The sequence below is a fragment of the Meriones unguiculatus genome, chromosome 7 (assembly GCF_030254825.1).
Source record: "Meriones unguiculatus strain TT.TT164.6M chromosome 7, Bangor_MerUng_6.1, whole genome shotgun sequence".
Lineage (NCBI taxonomy): Eukaryota > Metazoa > Chordata > Mammalia > Rodentia > Muridae > Meriones > Meriones unguiculatus.
The window spans coordinates 2778170-2792276 of NC_083355.1; the positions used below are offsets into that span (position 1 = coordinate 2778170).

The 14107-nt window shown below is 49.1% G+C and overlaps 1 protein-coding gene across 3 annotated transcripts in view; it reads right to left on the reverse strand.

Moving 5' to 3' along the window:
- Nucleotides 1–14107, reverse strand: part of Rptor (regulatory associated protein of MTOR complex 1) — a 285695-nt gene that overhangs the window by 14131 nt on the left and 257457 nt on the right. For all 3 annotated transcript variants that reach the window (XM_021639555.2, XM_060386278.1, XM_021639564.2), the window contains 2 exons: nucleotides 12739–12849; nucleotides 225–330 (listed from right to left, as the gene is read on the reverse strand). In XM_021639555.2, the coding sequence (XP_021495230.1) occupies nucleotides 225–330; nucleotides 12739–12849 (217 nt within the window). The remainder of the gene's footprint in view (nucleotides 1–224; nucleotides 331–12738; nucleotides 12850–14107) is intronic.

The window sequence follows — 14107 nt, forward strand, 5'->3', positions numbered from 1 at the left end:
TGGAAGGGCCTCTCTTCCTTCCCAAGGCCTCTCTCTGGAAAGGCCAAACAGGAGTAGTGCTTCTCTGAAGGTCACCAGTTGAGGAGACTTGCGTCTCCTGAAACCCCAGGGCAGGAACATCCTGGAGGAGAAGCCCTCTCCTGAGGTGGCCTCCTCTTCCCTCCAGTCAGTGCTATAGTGTACATGAGAAGCGCACAGTGCCCTCGAGGCTGATGTGCACTTACCCTTCTGGATGACCTGCTGTGCGTGCTTTCTGACTCGAGTGTTCCTCAGGAACCGCCACTCACGTTCTTTGCGGATCTGACTCTCCAGGTCATGCTCCTCAGGGATCTTTAAGGACAGAAAACACTGGATTAGGCTCAGCAACAAACTACAAATTTGAGGTGAGCACGGTGGAACATGCCCAGGAATCCAGTGCCTGGGGGAGGCTGAGGCAGGTGGAGTACCGTGAGTTTGAGGCCAATGTGATCTGATGAGTTCCTGGCCAGCCTGGGTTACACAGTGAACTGTGTCTCAGTAAAAAGACAATCAATCAACCGAATGACATTACTCTTGAGTACTGGAGGTTTGGGTCTTCAAGCCTGAGCCCTGGCAGAAGCCCACTGATAGGATTAGATGGGCCTGTAGGGTGGGGCCCTGAGAACCCTAACAAGGGACATGCCTCTAGCCTCTAGCCAGTGGTACTAAGCTTTGACTACTGTGCCTGCTTGTGAACACAGGTGTATTTCAATCTCACTGATTCTCTGCTGGGAAGCCAAGAGTTAGTTTTAAACTCCCCAAACACTGAGGCAACGAATGAACAAAGCACGGCCCTCCTTCCTTCCGGCTGAGACACAGAGAGAGGACCTTTCTGGGTCAGCCTTGGGGTCAGCTAGAAGACCTCATTTTAACAGCTGCTTCCTGAGGAAAAGAGCATCAGGAAGAGGACCCCAGACAGAACTGTATTTTCCCCCAGCGTTTTATTGCTATGTACCCTTCTTTCTCTTCCCAATAACAACAAAGAAATATAACCAACAACACAAACTCAGCAGCCAAAGGAGGACACGCAACCTGACAGGGGAGATAGCATTGCTTCCCTGTGAATGGCTATGGGTTTAGAAACAGTCCCACAGCAGCAAATGTGGATCCACGAGTTTCATTTCATGATGATGCAGAGCTTATTAGAGAAGAAATGACAAATGGCCAATGACATGGAGCAATAGTAATAAGCAGCTTATGACAGACCCAAGTGTGCAGAAAGAGAGGGAAACACTTTAATGAAACCCAGTTTCTCTGGGTGCAGATCAGGAGAGGTCTAAAAGGTGCCTGGAGCAGGAGGGGGACCTAAGGGTGGGAGTCCAGGTCATGGTGCAGCTTTGAGTTCTGCACTGAGCCGCCACTGCACATGTGGGGGTAGACCCAGGGCAGACTCCAGACCTGGCTCTCAAGACAACGAAACAGTCAAGCAAAGCCTAGAGGAGGCACAGGCACCTGGAGGCCTGGAGGTGTCAGACAGTCTGGCACTTGAGCTGTCACTGGTTGACAGACCCTGGCCCCGGACTGTCTCACAGGGTGAGGGGTGAGACTGCCTCTTACCCAGCATGTAGGAGCGAGCATTCTCTTGCAGACCTGGTATACCTGTGACAGGCAGCACAGAGTACAGAGGGCCCAGTGAGAGGAGGCAGGGAGTTTCCTGTGACGAGGCACAGGCATGGTGCCATTGGAGGTGACCAGCTCTCAGGATGTGGGGACCAGATGAGGCTGGCCAAAAAGACCATCCTCCTTCTTGTGGCTGTGTCCCCCTCCCCCCTTCTCTCTCTATTTATTTATCTCCGCTCTGAGTAATAACCTTTTGGTAAGCAGCATAGCTTCTGGGAGCCTCTCTTGAGCAGAGTTTCTAGAGGGATGTGGGTCATTTAACAGTGTCACATGATTAGGATGTGACATGCCAGTTCTGTACCTCCTGGCTTCTCAGAAAGACCAAGTAGAGCTGAAACCTGTTGTAGAGGCACAGGCAGCTGAGACACGGAGCTGAAAGCAGGGCCCAGCCCTTTCTGGTCACAAGGCACTTGGGGCCCTGGAACCCAGGGAAGTAAGACATGCCACTTATGCAGGTCTTGTGTGGAGTCTGGAGCTTTGGGCTATGCCTTACTTTTGGTGCCTTGGGAATCAAGGAGTGTCAAGAAGTGTGACTATAAAGACTGAAAAAAGGCCTGGGCAAAGGCAAAAGTGGGGAGGACCCCAAGGAAAGGCATTAACATTAGAAAGGCGTTAAGACTAGAAAGAGCAAGGCCTCCCTGTGGAGTCATGACAGGAGCTGCTCTTGCTCCTGGACTATATCATCAGTCCCTCACTCACAGTCTTCCGCATCCTCTCCAGGCAGGCAACCAGGCAACAGTCCCTGCAGCACTGATCAGAGCTCAGGCCCACTGTCTGTACACAAATAAGCACACTTGTGCCCTCTGAAGACACTCAGCAAAGATGACCTGAGCACTAGTGGGAAAAAGTGTCCTCTCTCTGCAGTCAGGTTGGCTGGATTTACATGCTGCTAGCTCAGCCTCTGTAGGCAAATGTTTAGTACGTAACTACCAGCAATCTGGGCAGAGCAGTCTGGGTGCCCCCAGCATGTTTACATGTCTCCCTGGTCTCCTTGTCAAGTCTGCCCTTTAGCCCCAGGCTCTGGCAAACACTGACCTGTTTTCTGACCACATGCTCTTGCAGGTTCTGGAGAGGCTTATTCTCAGACCACACAGCATGAGTGTAACACTTCTCGATACTGTGAACACAGACTTCCATATAGAGGCCTCTCTGGGTGGATGGCCAGGAGCCAGATACCACCGGGTATCCCTCCTATTTCACCTGCCTTACACGATGCAACCTGGTCCAGGGAAGTTACCCGCAGGACGCCCCTACGCTCAGCTAGAGCGTTCGGAGGCTCCGGCCTCTGCAGCACGGGACTGAATGTTCAGATCCCGTCGCCTGCCATCTCGCGACCCCACGGCTGCTGCCCTTGGTGGTGAGCATCCCCTGCGTGCTCACCGCCATCTGGTTTCTCAGGAAGCATCGTGCAAATATTTTTTGCCTGTGTGGGGTTGTTGCTTCTCATCAGTTTTGGAAGTTCTCAAGTAAAATAAATACACAATCTTTTTTAAAAGTTGTAAGTGAAAAATTCTCTCTCCCCTTTGTTTTTCTTAAGACAAGGTCTCACTATGTAGTCCAGACTGCCCTGGAACTTGAGGTCTTCCTGCCTCAGATTCTGGAGTACTGGGATTATAGGGGTGCACCACCAGGCCTGAATATTTTCATTTTTTTAGCCAGGGCCTCACTATGTAACTCTGGCTGGCCTGCTACTTGCTACGTAGATCTGCCTGCCTGTTCTCACAGTGCTGGGATCAAAGCTATGCACCACCACAACTGCCTTCACTTTCATTTTCTTAACAAAAGGCAAGTCTTATTTTTTTTTAACATTTATTTTAGTGTGTGTGTGTGTGTGTGTGTGTGTGTGTGTGTATGTTCACATGCCATGGTGCACATGTGGACCTCAGAGAACAACGTTCAAGAGTGGGTTCTCTTCCCACCATGTATTGAACTCAGGTCATTTGGCTTGGTAGCAAGTACCTTTACTCACAGAACCAGGGTGTGCTGAGTAATTTGATGTCAGCTTGACACAAGCTAAAGTCATCTGAGAGGAGCACAGCTCAACTGAGAAAATGCTTCTATAAAACTGGGCTGTAGACAAGCCTATAGAGCCTTTTCTTAATTAGTGATTGATGGGGGAGGGCCCAGTTCATTGTGGGTGGAGCCATCCCTGGGCTGGTGGACCTGGGTTCTGTAAGAAAGCAGGGTGAGTGAGCAACTCATGAAGAGCAAGCCAGTAAGCAGCACCACTCCATGGCTCTGCACCAGCTCCTGCTTCCAGGTTCCTGCGCTGTTTGAGTTCCTGTCCCGACCTCCTTCAAAGGTGAGCTGTGATGTGGAAGTGTAAGCTGAATACACTCTTTCCCCAACAAGTTGTCTTGGTCATGGTGCTTCACAGCAGCAACAGAAACCTAAACTAAGATCTGGCCTGGGTACAACTGTCCAGTGCAGCCGAGGATGCTCACGTGAGCTGCCGGAGTATCTATCTGATGAAGTTCAACTCATCATTTTGTTTTCTTGTATGGCTTGTGCTTTTTGTATCTTATTAAAGGCTCTATATAACCCAAAAGTTTACCAGCCTGGGTTTCACATGTGGGGGCCATAATTCACTCCGTTACTTGTCTGTAAGGTGTGAGGTGGTGATCAAGGCTGCTTCTTGGAAATGTCTCTGTTGAACTGGACTGTTTTCACACCTCTGCTGAAAAATCAATGGAGCCTGCCTGTGTGACTCCATGTCTGCGTGCTCTGTTCTACACTATTGATCTATGTGGTCTCGCCACACCCCAGTTCCACACATCCTGACTACCTACCTGACCGTCTTCAAATAAGACGGTTTGAGCCCTGGAGCTTTGTTCTATTGCAAAAGTTCTTCGGTTATTGTAGTTTCATTGCTTTTCTCTATATTTTAAGTTGTCAATTTTTTTTCTGGGAATTTGAGCAGAACTGCATTCAATGGCCATTTAGGGCGCTCAGCACCCATATGCCACTGAGCCTGCCCACCTAGGAACAAGGCCTCTCCCAATTATTTTATAGTATTATAATTTTCAGTATTATTATTTTTTTTAATACTAAGGCATTTGTTTTGCAGTGTCATTGCAAACAGCACTGATGTCACTTTTGAACTTCTAGTTGCTCCTTACAGATGCAGGTGATGCTGAAGCACACCTCTGAGTCAGGTGATTCTGCTGAACTCACCCTAGCTGCACCCTGCAGGCTTGGACTCTGCACGAACACAGATGTCTGGGATGGAGACGCTGTCATTTGCCCTTCCTACCTGCACATACTGCTTCCTCTGCCTTGATGCACACAGGCCTAAGGCCTCTGGGAGAACATTAAGCAATGAGGCCAGACATCCTTACTTAGGGCTGGTTTGAAGTCTTTTGTTGATAGGAATGATGCTAACTACAGGCTTTGTAGGTTTCCTTCACAAGGGAAAAGAGGTTTGCTGAGTTTGTGTCATGAATGGCTGTTGGGCTCTGTCAGAGGCCTTCTCAGCTATGAAGACAGCTGTGCAGTTTGTCTTCCTCCATGTCTTCACTCAGGAGACTGACTAATGCTGACTCACTGAGGGAGGGGTGGCTCCTGTGCTCAGCAGTATTTGAGAGTGCTTCTCCTCCTTAATACTTCATTACGCACTTTGGGTCCACTGAACTGTAGTTTGTTCTCTTGCAGTGCATCTGATTTGGTATCACACAGATGCTGTCTTCACAAAGCATGTTGGAAACAGTCTACACCCGCATTTCTGTATCACACTTGATCCTTCTTCCTTAAAAGCTTGGACACAACTGCCATTTGTATCAGTCAGACTTCAGCTGTTGTGACTAAACCCTGACATATACATGTAAAAGAGAAGGTGACACGAGGAATAGTGGCTATGCCTGTAAGCCTGTCACTTGGGAGGCTGAGGCAGGTGAATGCTACACATCTGGGACCAGCCCGAGCTATAAAATGAGTTGCAGGCCAGTCTGGTCTACATCGGAACAGTTTACTTTGGCCCATGGTGGTCTGGCCCCATTGCTCTGGGGCTGTGGCGAGGCATCAAGGCAGGAAGCATGTGCTGGACCGATGGACTCAGGGGCTGGAGAAGAGGTGCATCTCCCCAGGGGGTGCCCCAGAGGCCTACTTTCCCCAGAGGCTCCAACTCACAAGTTTTCACCAACTCCCAAATTAGTACCACTGGCTGGGAACAAGGCTTTCAGTGCAGCCAGGCTGTAGGGGACCCTGTGACACTAACATAGTCAGATGGTAACAACTGGTAAAACTAGTTCGTTTTTGGGTTTTGTTTGTTGTTTTGTTTTTGGTTTTCTGAGGCAGGGTTTCTCTGTGTACGCTGGTTTCCAACTCACAGAGATCCACCTGCCTCTACCTCCCAAGTGCTGGGATTACAGGCATGTGCCACCACACCTGCTTATATGTAATGTTTTAAACTACAAAGTTTTTGTGAGTGACTGAAAGAGACAAAGGCACTTTCCTTTAACAGCCAAGAAGACTCAGGGTGCCTGTCTGTAATCAAGGGCCCTATCACTTTCTGAGTCGTGTTTATGGTCACAGTAGGGATGCCTGGCATGCTTTGCTACCTGTCTGTCCTCATGTCAGATCACACAGACTTCATTAGCACAGCCAATGAGAAGTGTGACCACCCTGTTTTGCTATTCTTCTACGTCTAATCTTCTGTTGCTTGCATTTCCATTGTGATTCGGTGGCAAACCTGTTCATTTGCAAAGCCAGATTCTGGGAGTGCACAGATCTATTTGAGAACAGCACCATCTTAAGAGCAGGCCTTCCACCACTGGCGTCATCTGGCTGCTGTCTTCTGAGACAGGCTCTCACTAGGTAAATCAGGCTGGCCTGGAACTTACAGAAATCCACATGCCTCTGCCTCCTGAGCACTGGGACAAAAGGTGTACACCACCAGCACCTGTCTATTTTTTTTTTTATTTTAAACCTATTTATATGTGTGTGGGTGTGTGAATGCACAGGTATGCATCAGGGTGAATACACAATAGAACTGGAGGCCAACTTGTGGAAGTCAGTTCTCCAGTTCCACCACGTGGGTCTTAGGGATCAAACTCAGGCTGTCAGGCTAGCGGCAAGCACTCGTATCTGCTGAGCCATCTCACTGGACCTCCTTTGACTTTCTTAGTTTCCTCTTTGGTTGAAATTCCTTGTCTCTTTATGTGTACTCTCCACTTTTTCTCATTTGCCCTATATTTTAATTGATTGGTTTTTTATGACAGGGTCTTACTCTGCAGCCAGGTGTCATGGAATTCACTCCATGGCCAAGGCTGGCCTTACGCTCATGACAATCTTCCTACATCTGCCTCCCAACTGCTGGGATTTACTGGGCGAACCATGGTGCCCTGCTCTGCATTTATTGTTTAGTCAGTTATTTCACATTCCATTTCTGTTAGTTCCAACATCTGGGTTGCCTCAGAGTTGAGTCCCGTTATGACTGGCTCTGTCTCTTGACAGTGCTTGCCTGACAATTTTGGGTTTTTTATAGTTTTTAAATGAATTCTACGCTTCCTGTGCAGAATAGCAGAGAGCAAGGTAAACAGTTTTGTTCTCTCTTGGCTGATGTGTAAGGAGCTGAGCTGGGCTCACTGGTCACTCTGGGCTCCCCCTTGGCGGTTCCTTCCCTTCTTGTGGGTACTGTGGGGCTGGTTTCTACATTTTAGCTTCTCTGCTGCAAGTCAGCTGCTGAGCCTGCCACTGGGAACAGGTGATCTGGCGGTGCTCAGGAAGGCCTCCTTGCTGAAGTACTGTAAGCAGGGCCTGTGGCTCAGGCTCTAAGGGTGGACTGTGTGCTGACTGCTCCCTCTCCCTTATGAAGAATCCAGATTGGTGACTTTTCTGGTGGCTCTGGAAATGAGGTGTTGTCTTTCACTCTTTTGAGCTGGGCGGCTCTTTCCAGTGTCTGGAGATAGCAGCACTTGCTCCCTTTCCATGAGGGGCCTGTAAGGTGTGTCCTTTGAGAAAGGGTGGGGACTGGTGTCTCTGTCACAGATGATGCTCCTCTCTGCCAGGCTCATATTGGTGAGGACGGTCCTTCTACTATGTCTTACGGGCCATGGCACAACATACACATATACAGCACAGAGCAGCCTGTACAGAGAGGCCCTGAGGGACGGGAACTCTCTACTTCGTCTCCAGAGACACACAGACAAGGAGAGTTTTCCCTGCTGAGTCCAGCCTTTTCTCGACAGAGGGGAGCAGCACGAGACTCCACTTTGCTGGAGCTCAGCACCTTTTGGCCTCTGAAGGTTCATGAACAGTGAGGACTCCATCCTGGGTCATTTCTGATTTCTGGGGTGGAACTCCAGCTTTACCATAGCAGGACAGAGTAGAACCAGCTTAGAGCTTCCACACAGACTCTCTTTCCACACAGACTCAGAACTCAAATGAGGTGGAAGAGTGGTCCCATAGCGCTGTCAGCAAATGTAGCAGAATCAAGATGAACCTGTGTGTTTGTATTATGGTGAGTTCATTTAGCCTCATGGTTTTCATTTTCTGACTTTTTACAATATAATAATGTGCTCTTGGCCAGCTTCATAGACGTACAGATTTACCCAAGGGTAGGAGATGCCTGGTGTCCGGCCAGCGAGTCCTGTAAATCCTGAGTCAAAGGTGTAGGGCTATACTCTGACGTGCTGGTACCTACCGTTCAGTGTCATGGAAGTTTACTGACTCTTAGAGCTCTTTTTCTAATTAAAATCATATTTTAATTTGTTTAAATTATAAAACAAGTAACTATTCTTTCTTTAAAGAAAAAAATCAAAATCCAGAAATAGCTAGTATAAAACATGACTCAGCTCCTCTAAGGCCCTGGCCATTGGCTTGATGGGCAGTGTCTGGATGAGCTTCTGTGGGCTGGTCATGTAACAGCATCCTACCACGTCTTCATACACAGACAGTCGTTAATTTAATGGCTGTGTGACATTCCCGCAGTGTATGGCTGTGGCATTTTAAACGAATGTTCTTAATTAACGTTCTGTTCTGGTTTGCAATTCTTGACTATTACAGCCAGTGTTACACAGCACAGCTTAGGACTAGCAACACACACGCCTAATGGCTGTGAGAATGCACTTTTTAGAAGGACCACTGCTTTGGGGGAAACAGCACTTAGTTCCGACAGCTCCTGGCGGATCTCCCTATGGGAGAGTGGCACTTCCCTCCCACGTACAGCACCTGATGGTATTGGCTTCCCCAGTCCCTTGTGAGGCAAGTTCTGGACAGAACCAGTCTTTGAAATTTGCCAGCTAAGAGAAGAAAAACATTCCCATCAAAACTAAATTCAACAATTTCTTTCTCTAAGCACACGACAGTCTGTCTTAACTGCACAGCAGACACTGAGCTGTGGACTATTCCGTGGCTCCCCCCTTCCCCCTGCAGACACTGAGCTGTGGACTATTCCGTGGCTCCCCCTTCCCCCTGCAGACACTGAGCTGTGGACTATTCCGTGGCTCCCCCCTTCCCCCTGCAGACACTGAGCTGTGGACTATTCCGTGGCTCCCCCTTCCCCCTGCAGACACTGAGCTGTGCACTGCAGCACAGGCAGCATAGGGAGAGGGTCTTACATGGTTCCTACAGACCTGTATGGAATCTGAGCAGGAGTTCTGCACACTCAGTCCTAACCACCAGGGGCTCACTGCTCACTGCTCACTGCTGTGTGATGGTTAACCCTGCTAACCTGATGCGATTCAAAATCACCATGGAAATGAACCCGTGGGCACGACTACAAGTGGCTATCTAGATTCGACCCTCCCTAGGCATAAGTGGCACCATTCTGTGCTGGGTCCTGCAGTGAATGCAAAGGAGCAAGCACGCTGAGCACCAGCATCTCTGTGTGCTTCCTGACTGGACACAAATGACAGTGGCCTCGTGCTCCTGCGGCCAGGACACATCCTGGAACTGTGAGCCAACATCAGCTCTTCTTTCCTCAAGTCCCTCGTTAGGCATTCTGCTGCAGCTGTGAGGCAACCAGGGAGTCACACATACCTTTCCTATCTGAGCTCTAGTTTCTCGCACACCTCTGAAGCAGTTCAGGCTGGCCTTACAAGTTCTAGGTCTGTGGGCAGGCCAACAGCACAGGGGCCCGATGCACGCTACCCAGGAAGTCACCATTACTGCAAATCTCTGCCACCACAGTGGGAGGGAAGCAGATGACCGTGCGTATATTATCCAACCTCACCTGCCCTGAGCACAAACTGTATCAGGAAATCACACTGCTGGTAAACGTCTCAGTGGCCCACATGGCTCTAAAGGGCAATTCTGGAGGCGCCCAGTGTCTGAGTGCTCCCAGTGTGGGTTCTTTACCATCTGGGCAGCTCTTGCTCACTGCAAGTCCAGACAATGTATTCTCCTTCCTGTCTTAACTGCTGCCCCAGGGATCAGAAGGGCACACCCTCCCATGTGAGGCCAACATGGCCTCTGGAAAGTAAGTGCAGTGGGTGGCCATGGGCCTGACCTTGTCTCTGCCCCAACACTGGGAAGATCTGCAGGCCAATTTCCTTACATTACTACCCTTTATGCCTGGCGTCCAGAGAGCAGGTTCCAGAAGTGAATGTGGAGGAGAAACACTCAGTGCCACTACCGTCAAGGTGTCCACGGTCACCAAGGTTCCTTCTAGGATTTCCCAGGAGCATGTGGGGTAACAACAGCCTATGGAACTATTGTCACTCTAGAGGTTCAGCAATTGGCCTTTGTCTAAAAGCTTTCACCATGAGCATTTTTTTTTTTTTAATTTTTAAAATTTTATTATGTGTACAGTGTTCTGTCTGCATGTACAGCTGAGCACCAGAAGAGGGCACCAGATCTCATCATAGATGGTTGTGAGCCACCATGTGGTTGCTGGGAATTGAACTCAGGACCTCTGGAAGAGCAAGTAGTGCTCTTAACCTTTGAGCCATCTCTCCAGCCCCATGAGCATTTTCTTATGCTCTGAATTTTTAAATCTGTTTTGTTTTAAATTCGGGTCTCAAATATGGTGCAGGCTGTCCCTGAGGTCACAATTCTCCTGCCTCAACCTCCTGAGTGCCAGGATTATGGGTACACATTACACAAGTGGATGCTGCTAGTTAACTTTCTTTATTTTTTCAAAAGAGGTTTTTTTTTTTTTTTTTTTTTTTTTTTTTTTTTTTTTTTTTTTTTGTGTAGACCTGGCTGTCTTGGACTTGATTTGTAGACCAGGCTGGCCTCTGCCTCCCAAGTGCTGGGAATATAGGTGTGTGCCACTCTGCCTGGCTAGTAATTCACATTGAAACTTGTTAAAAATTCTTAAAGAGTTGCAGCAGTATATGATCAAATCTTTTATAACTTTTCCTTCACTATTATTTTATTTTTTGGGTGTCACTGGATGGAACTTGGGGCCTCTAGAAAAACAGGCAAGCTGTACACCTCTGAGCCACACACTCAACCTGTACCCTGAGGAGACATTATTTTGTTTTTGCAGTGCTGGTATGGAACTCAGAGTTGTGGGCATGGTAGCAAGTGCCCATCACTAACCTATACTCCTAAACCCATCTCAGAATATTTATTTTGGCATTTTGAGACAAGGTTTTCTGTATGGCCCTGGCCATACTGGAACTCTCACTGTAGACCAGGCTGGCCTCAGATTTAGAGAGATCCCCTGCCTCTGCTTCCTGAGTGCTGGGATTAAAGGTGTGCACCACCACCACCTGGCCTATTTCAGAATTTTTAACCATCCAGTCTCTGTTAGACATTTCAGTAGATCTCAATTTTTGCTTTTATAAGGACTCCATTGAGACTATCTACATTTGATTATTTTTGAATTATTTTGCATCTTAACAAAGCAATGGTTTTTTTTGAAGAGACTGATGGCCCAAGATGTAGTCTGGCCACTTTATATTTTATATGCTTGTTTAAATATTCAAAAAATATTTATGTGAGTGTGGGTATTTTGCCTGCATCTACGTCTGAGTACCACACATGCGTCTGGTGCCCATGTTGGCCAGAAGAGGGCACTGGATTCCTGGAACTGAAGTTACAGATGGTTGTAAGCCACCACTTGGAGGCTGAGAATCAAACTCGGAACTCTGGAAAAGCAGCCAGTGCTCTTAACAGCTGAGCCATCTCTCCAGCCCTTGTTCAAAAAGACGGAAGGGAGTGCGCCTCCACCCCAGCACAGGGAATTAGGAAGTCAGACCTTCACCGCTTGCCGAAGGTGCTAAGAACGGTTACTCTGTGCTTTACTGGCAGACCCGTCTTCACTATGGAAAGAGAGAAGCAGCAGAAGCTGTGATGAAGTCCAGAGGCTTTCCAGAGAACTTACTTGAACCTCTCGCTAGACAGCCAATTAAGAGTAATCTGTAGCTTTCAGTTTTCAGTTGTCACTATGCAGGAAGGAGATGCTCTGAGAACCTGCTTCAGACCTACAGACAAACCTGAAAGCCAATCGCTGCAGCACTCGAACAGAGGAGACAGACTGACCAAGTGTCCGTTTGGGGCCGTTAGCTTGGGTGCAAATCTCTAGTCTCGACACATCTTGCATTACAGCTAAGGCAGAGTAAGAACCAGAAGACAGTTTTATAGACTGAGTCCCCATTGTCCCCAGAGTGCTGAGTCACCAAGCCTGGACCTGAGCACACTCCTCCATGAGGGAGTGAGACTCTGCCAGGGAGGACAAGGTGACAGGTGATGCTGGCAAGTTCTAGACAGCTGGCTCTCGGCCTGTGCTCTCTTTGAGAGGTCAGGATGAAAGCAGAGTGGGCTACTTTGGCTCTTCTGTCTGTCGCTGACAGACGTACCAAAGTAGCAAGCGTTGACACCTGTACCATGACAGCACTTTGGTGTCACCCTCCAACAGTAGGCAAAGTATGACAGGAGCCACAAAAACCAAAGGCCAAGCTGAATGTGACTGAGCTCAGCCCCACTCCCACCCCTACGGCTCCCCACCCACTTGCTCAGGCCACAGCTGGGCTAACAGGCTCACAAGCCAAAGGGGTTAGGATGTGGCTGAGTGGCACTAAGAAGTTTGAGGAGCAAGGACCAGACACTAAGGTCAACACCGGGGACATGTGGGCAAGGAGAAAGCAGAATGGAGATTCCAGCATCCGGTGGGGGCATGGAGGCAGCAGAGGTGACAAAGGACTCAGTACTCACCTTCATGACCGGTTGGGCAAAGTAGCGGGCGCTCCAGTCACAGAACCCAGTCTGCATTGTGGCACAAATGAAGCTTTTGTGTCCAGTGGCATCATCTGCATCGTCTGTGGTCTTGAGGGTGTTTGAGAAAGAGCAGAATCAGGAGGCAATGCTTTAGTCTCATTGTTCCTACCCTGATGGTAGTTTTTGAGAAAGGGTCTCACTATGCAGCCCAGTGTAGCCTGGAGTTGATCTTCCTGCCTCAGGCTCCTGAGTGCTGGGATCATAGGCTTGTGCCCACAAGCCTGGTGCTCCTCTACTGCTCATACTTGCAAGAGCGCCTGACTTACGACGATGGTCATAGTGAACAATTCTGTGACAGATGGCCGCTCTGTACTCTTCTCACTTGTAGCCTACAAGCATATTTGAGCAGGGCTGGGGTGGTGGCTATAAGAAACATGGCCAAGGGGCTGGGTGTGGCTCAGTGGATGAGTGCTTGTCTAACATTCATGAGGGCCCTGGATCTCACCCCCAACAAAATAAAGGGAAAAAAGCAAGATCTACATTTGCCTCGCTGCCCTCCATGGCCAGCCCAGCCTGGCTGACTCCTATTTCCTGAGCCACATGGGCGGGCAGGCCTATCTGCTTGGCCTGTGCCATCTCTCCACTAACCAGCACAGGTGGCCCTCCAATAGCCACAGAAGACAATAGGGGAGGCATAGCCACGTCAGTCAGTGACAGTGCAGGTCAGTCAGGGTTCAAACTTCTGACAACTGGGGAGGTACCAAGAAGCCTATGCCTTTACTGTTCCCCACTACAGGAGCCAGGGAGACTGTGGCCATCAGGGTCAGTGGTCTTCTCACTCCATGCCCTCTGCCACTTCCCTGTGTTTGGTCCAGGGCTGAAGAAATGGCTCAGACTGCTGGCAGAGAGGGGCTCCTCCCATCAGGAGTCAAGGTGGAGACGGGCTCCCTGCCTTAATTGGCTCCACTGCAGAGTTCTGGTGGGGGAAGGCTGCAGATGTACTGCTCCCCTACATTATAGTACTCTGTACTTGCTTCCCACTATGTCAGGGGTCAAACAGGACGCTGACTGTACTTGGAAGCTGCTGGCTGTCAAGGCACATAAGTTGGGTGCTTGGCTGCCCGGGGCTGGGGGTGGGGTGTCAATGGCTGCCACATGGGCCTCCTAGCCATTAACACTGTGACTCTGTTCCAAATTTAACTCACAAGGGAGCTGTGACTATTTTTCTTTTGATTAAGACTTGTGGTGTAGAAAGAACACCAGTGGTGTTCCTGCCACCGCATTCTGAGGACTGGGATTCCAGGTGTGTGTTACTGCTTCAAGCTACAGGTCCTCAATTCCCTAGATGACCAAGTGACCCATGGCC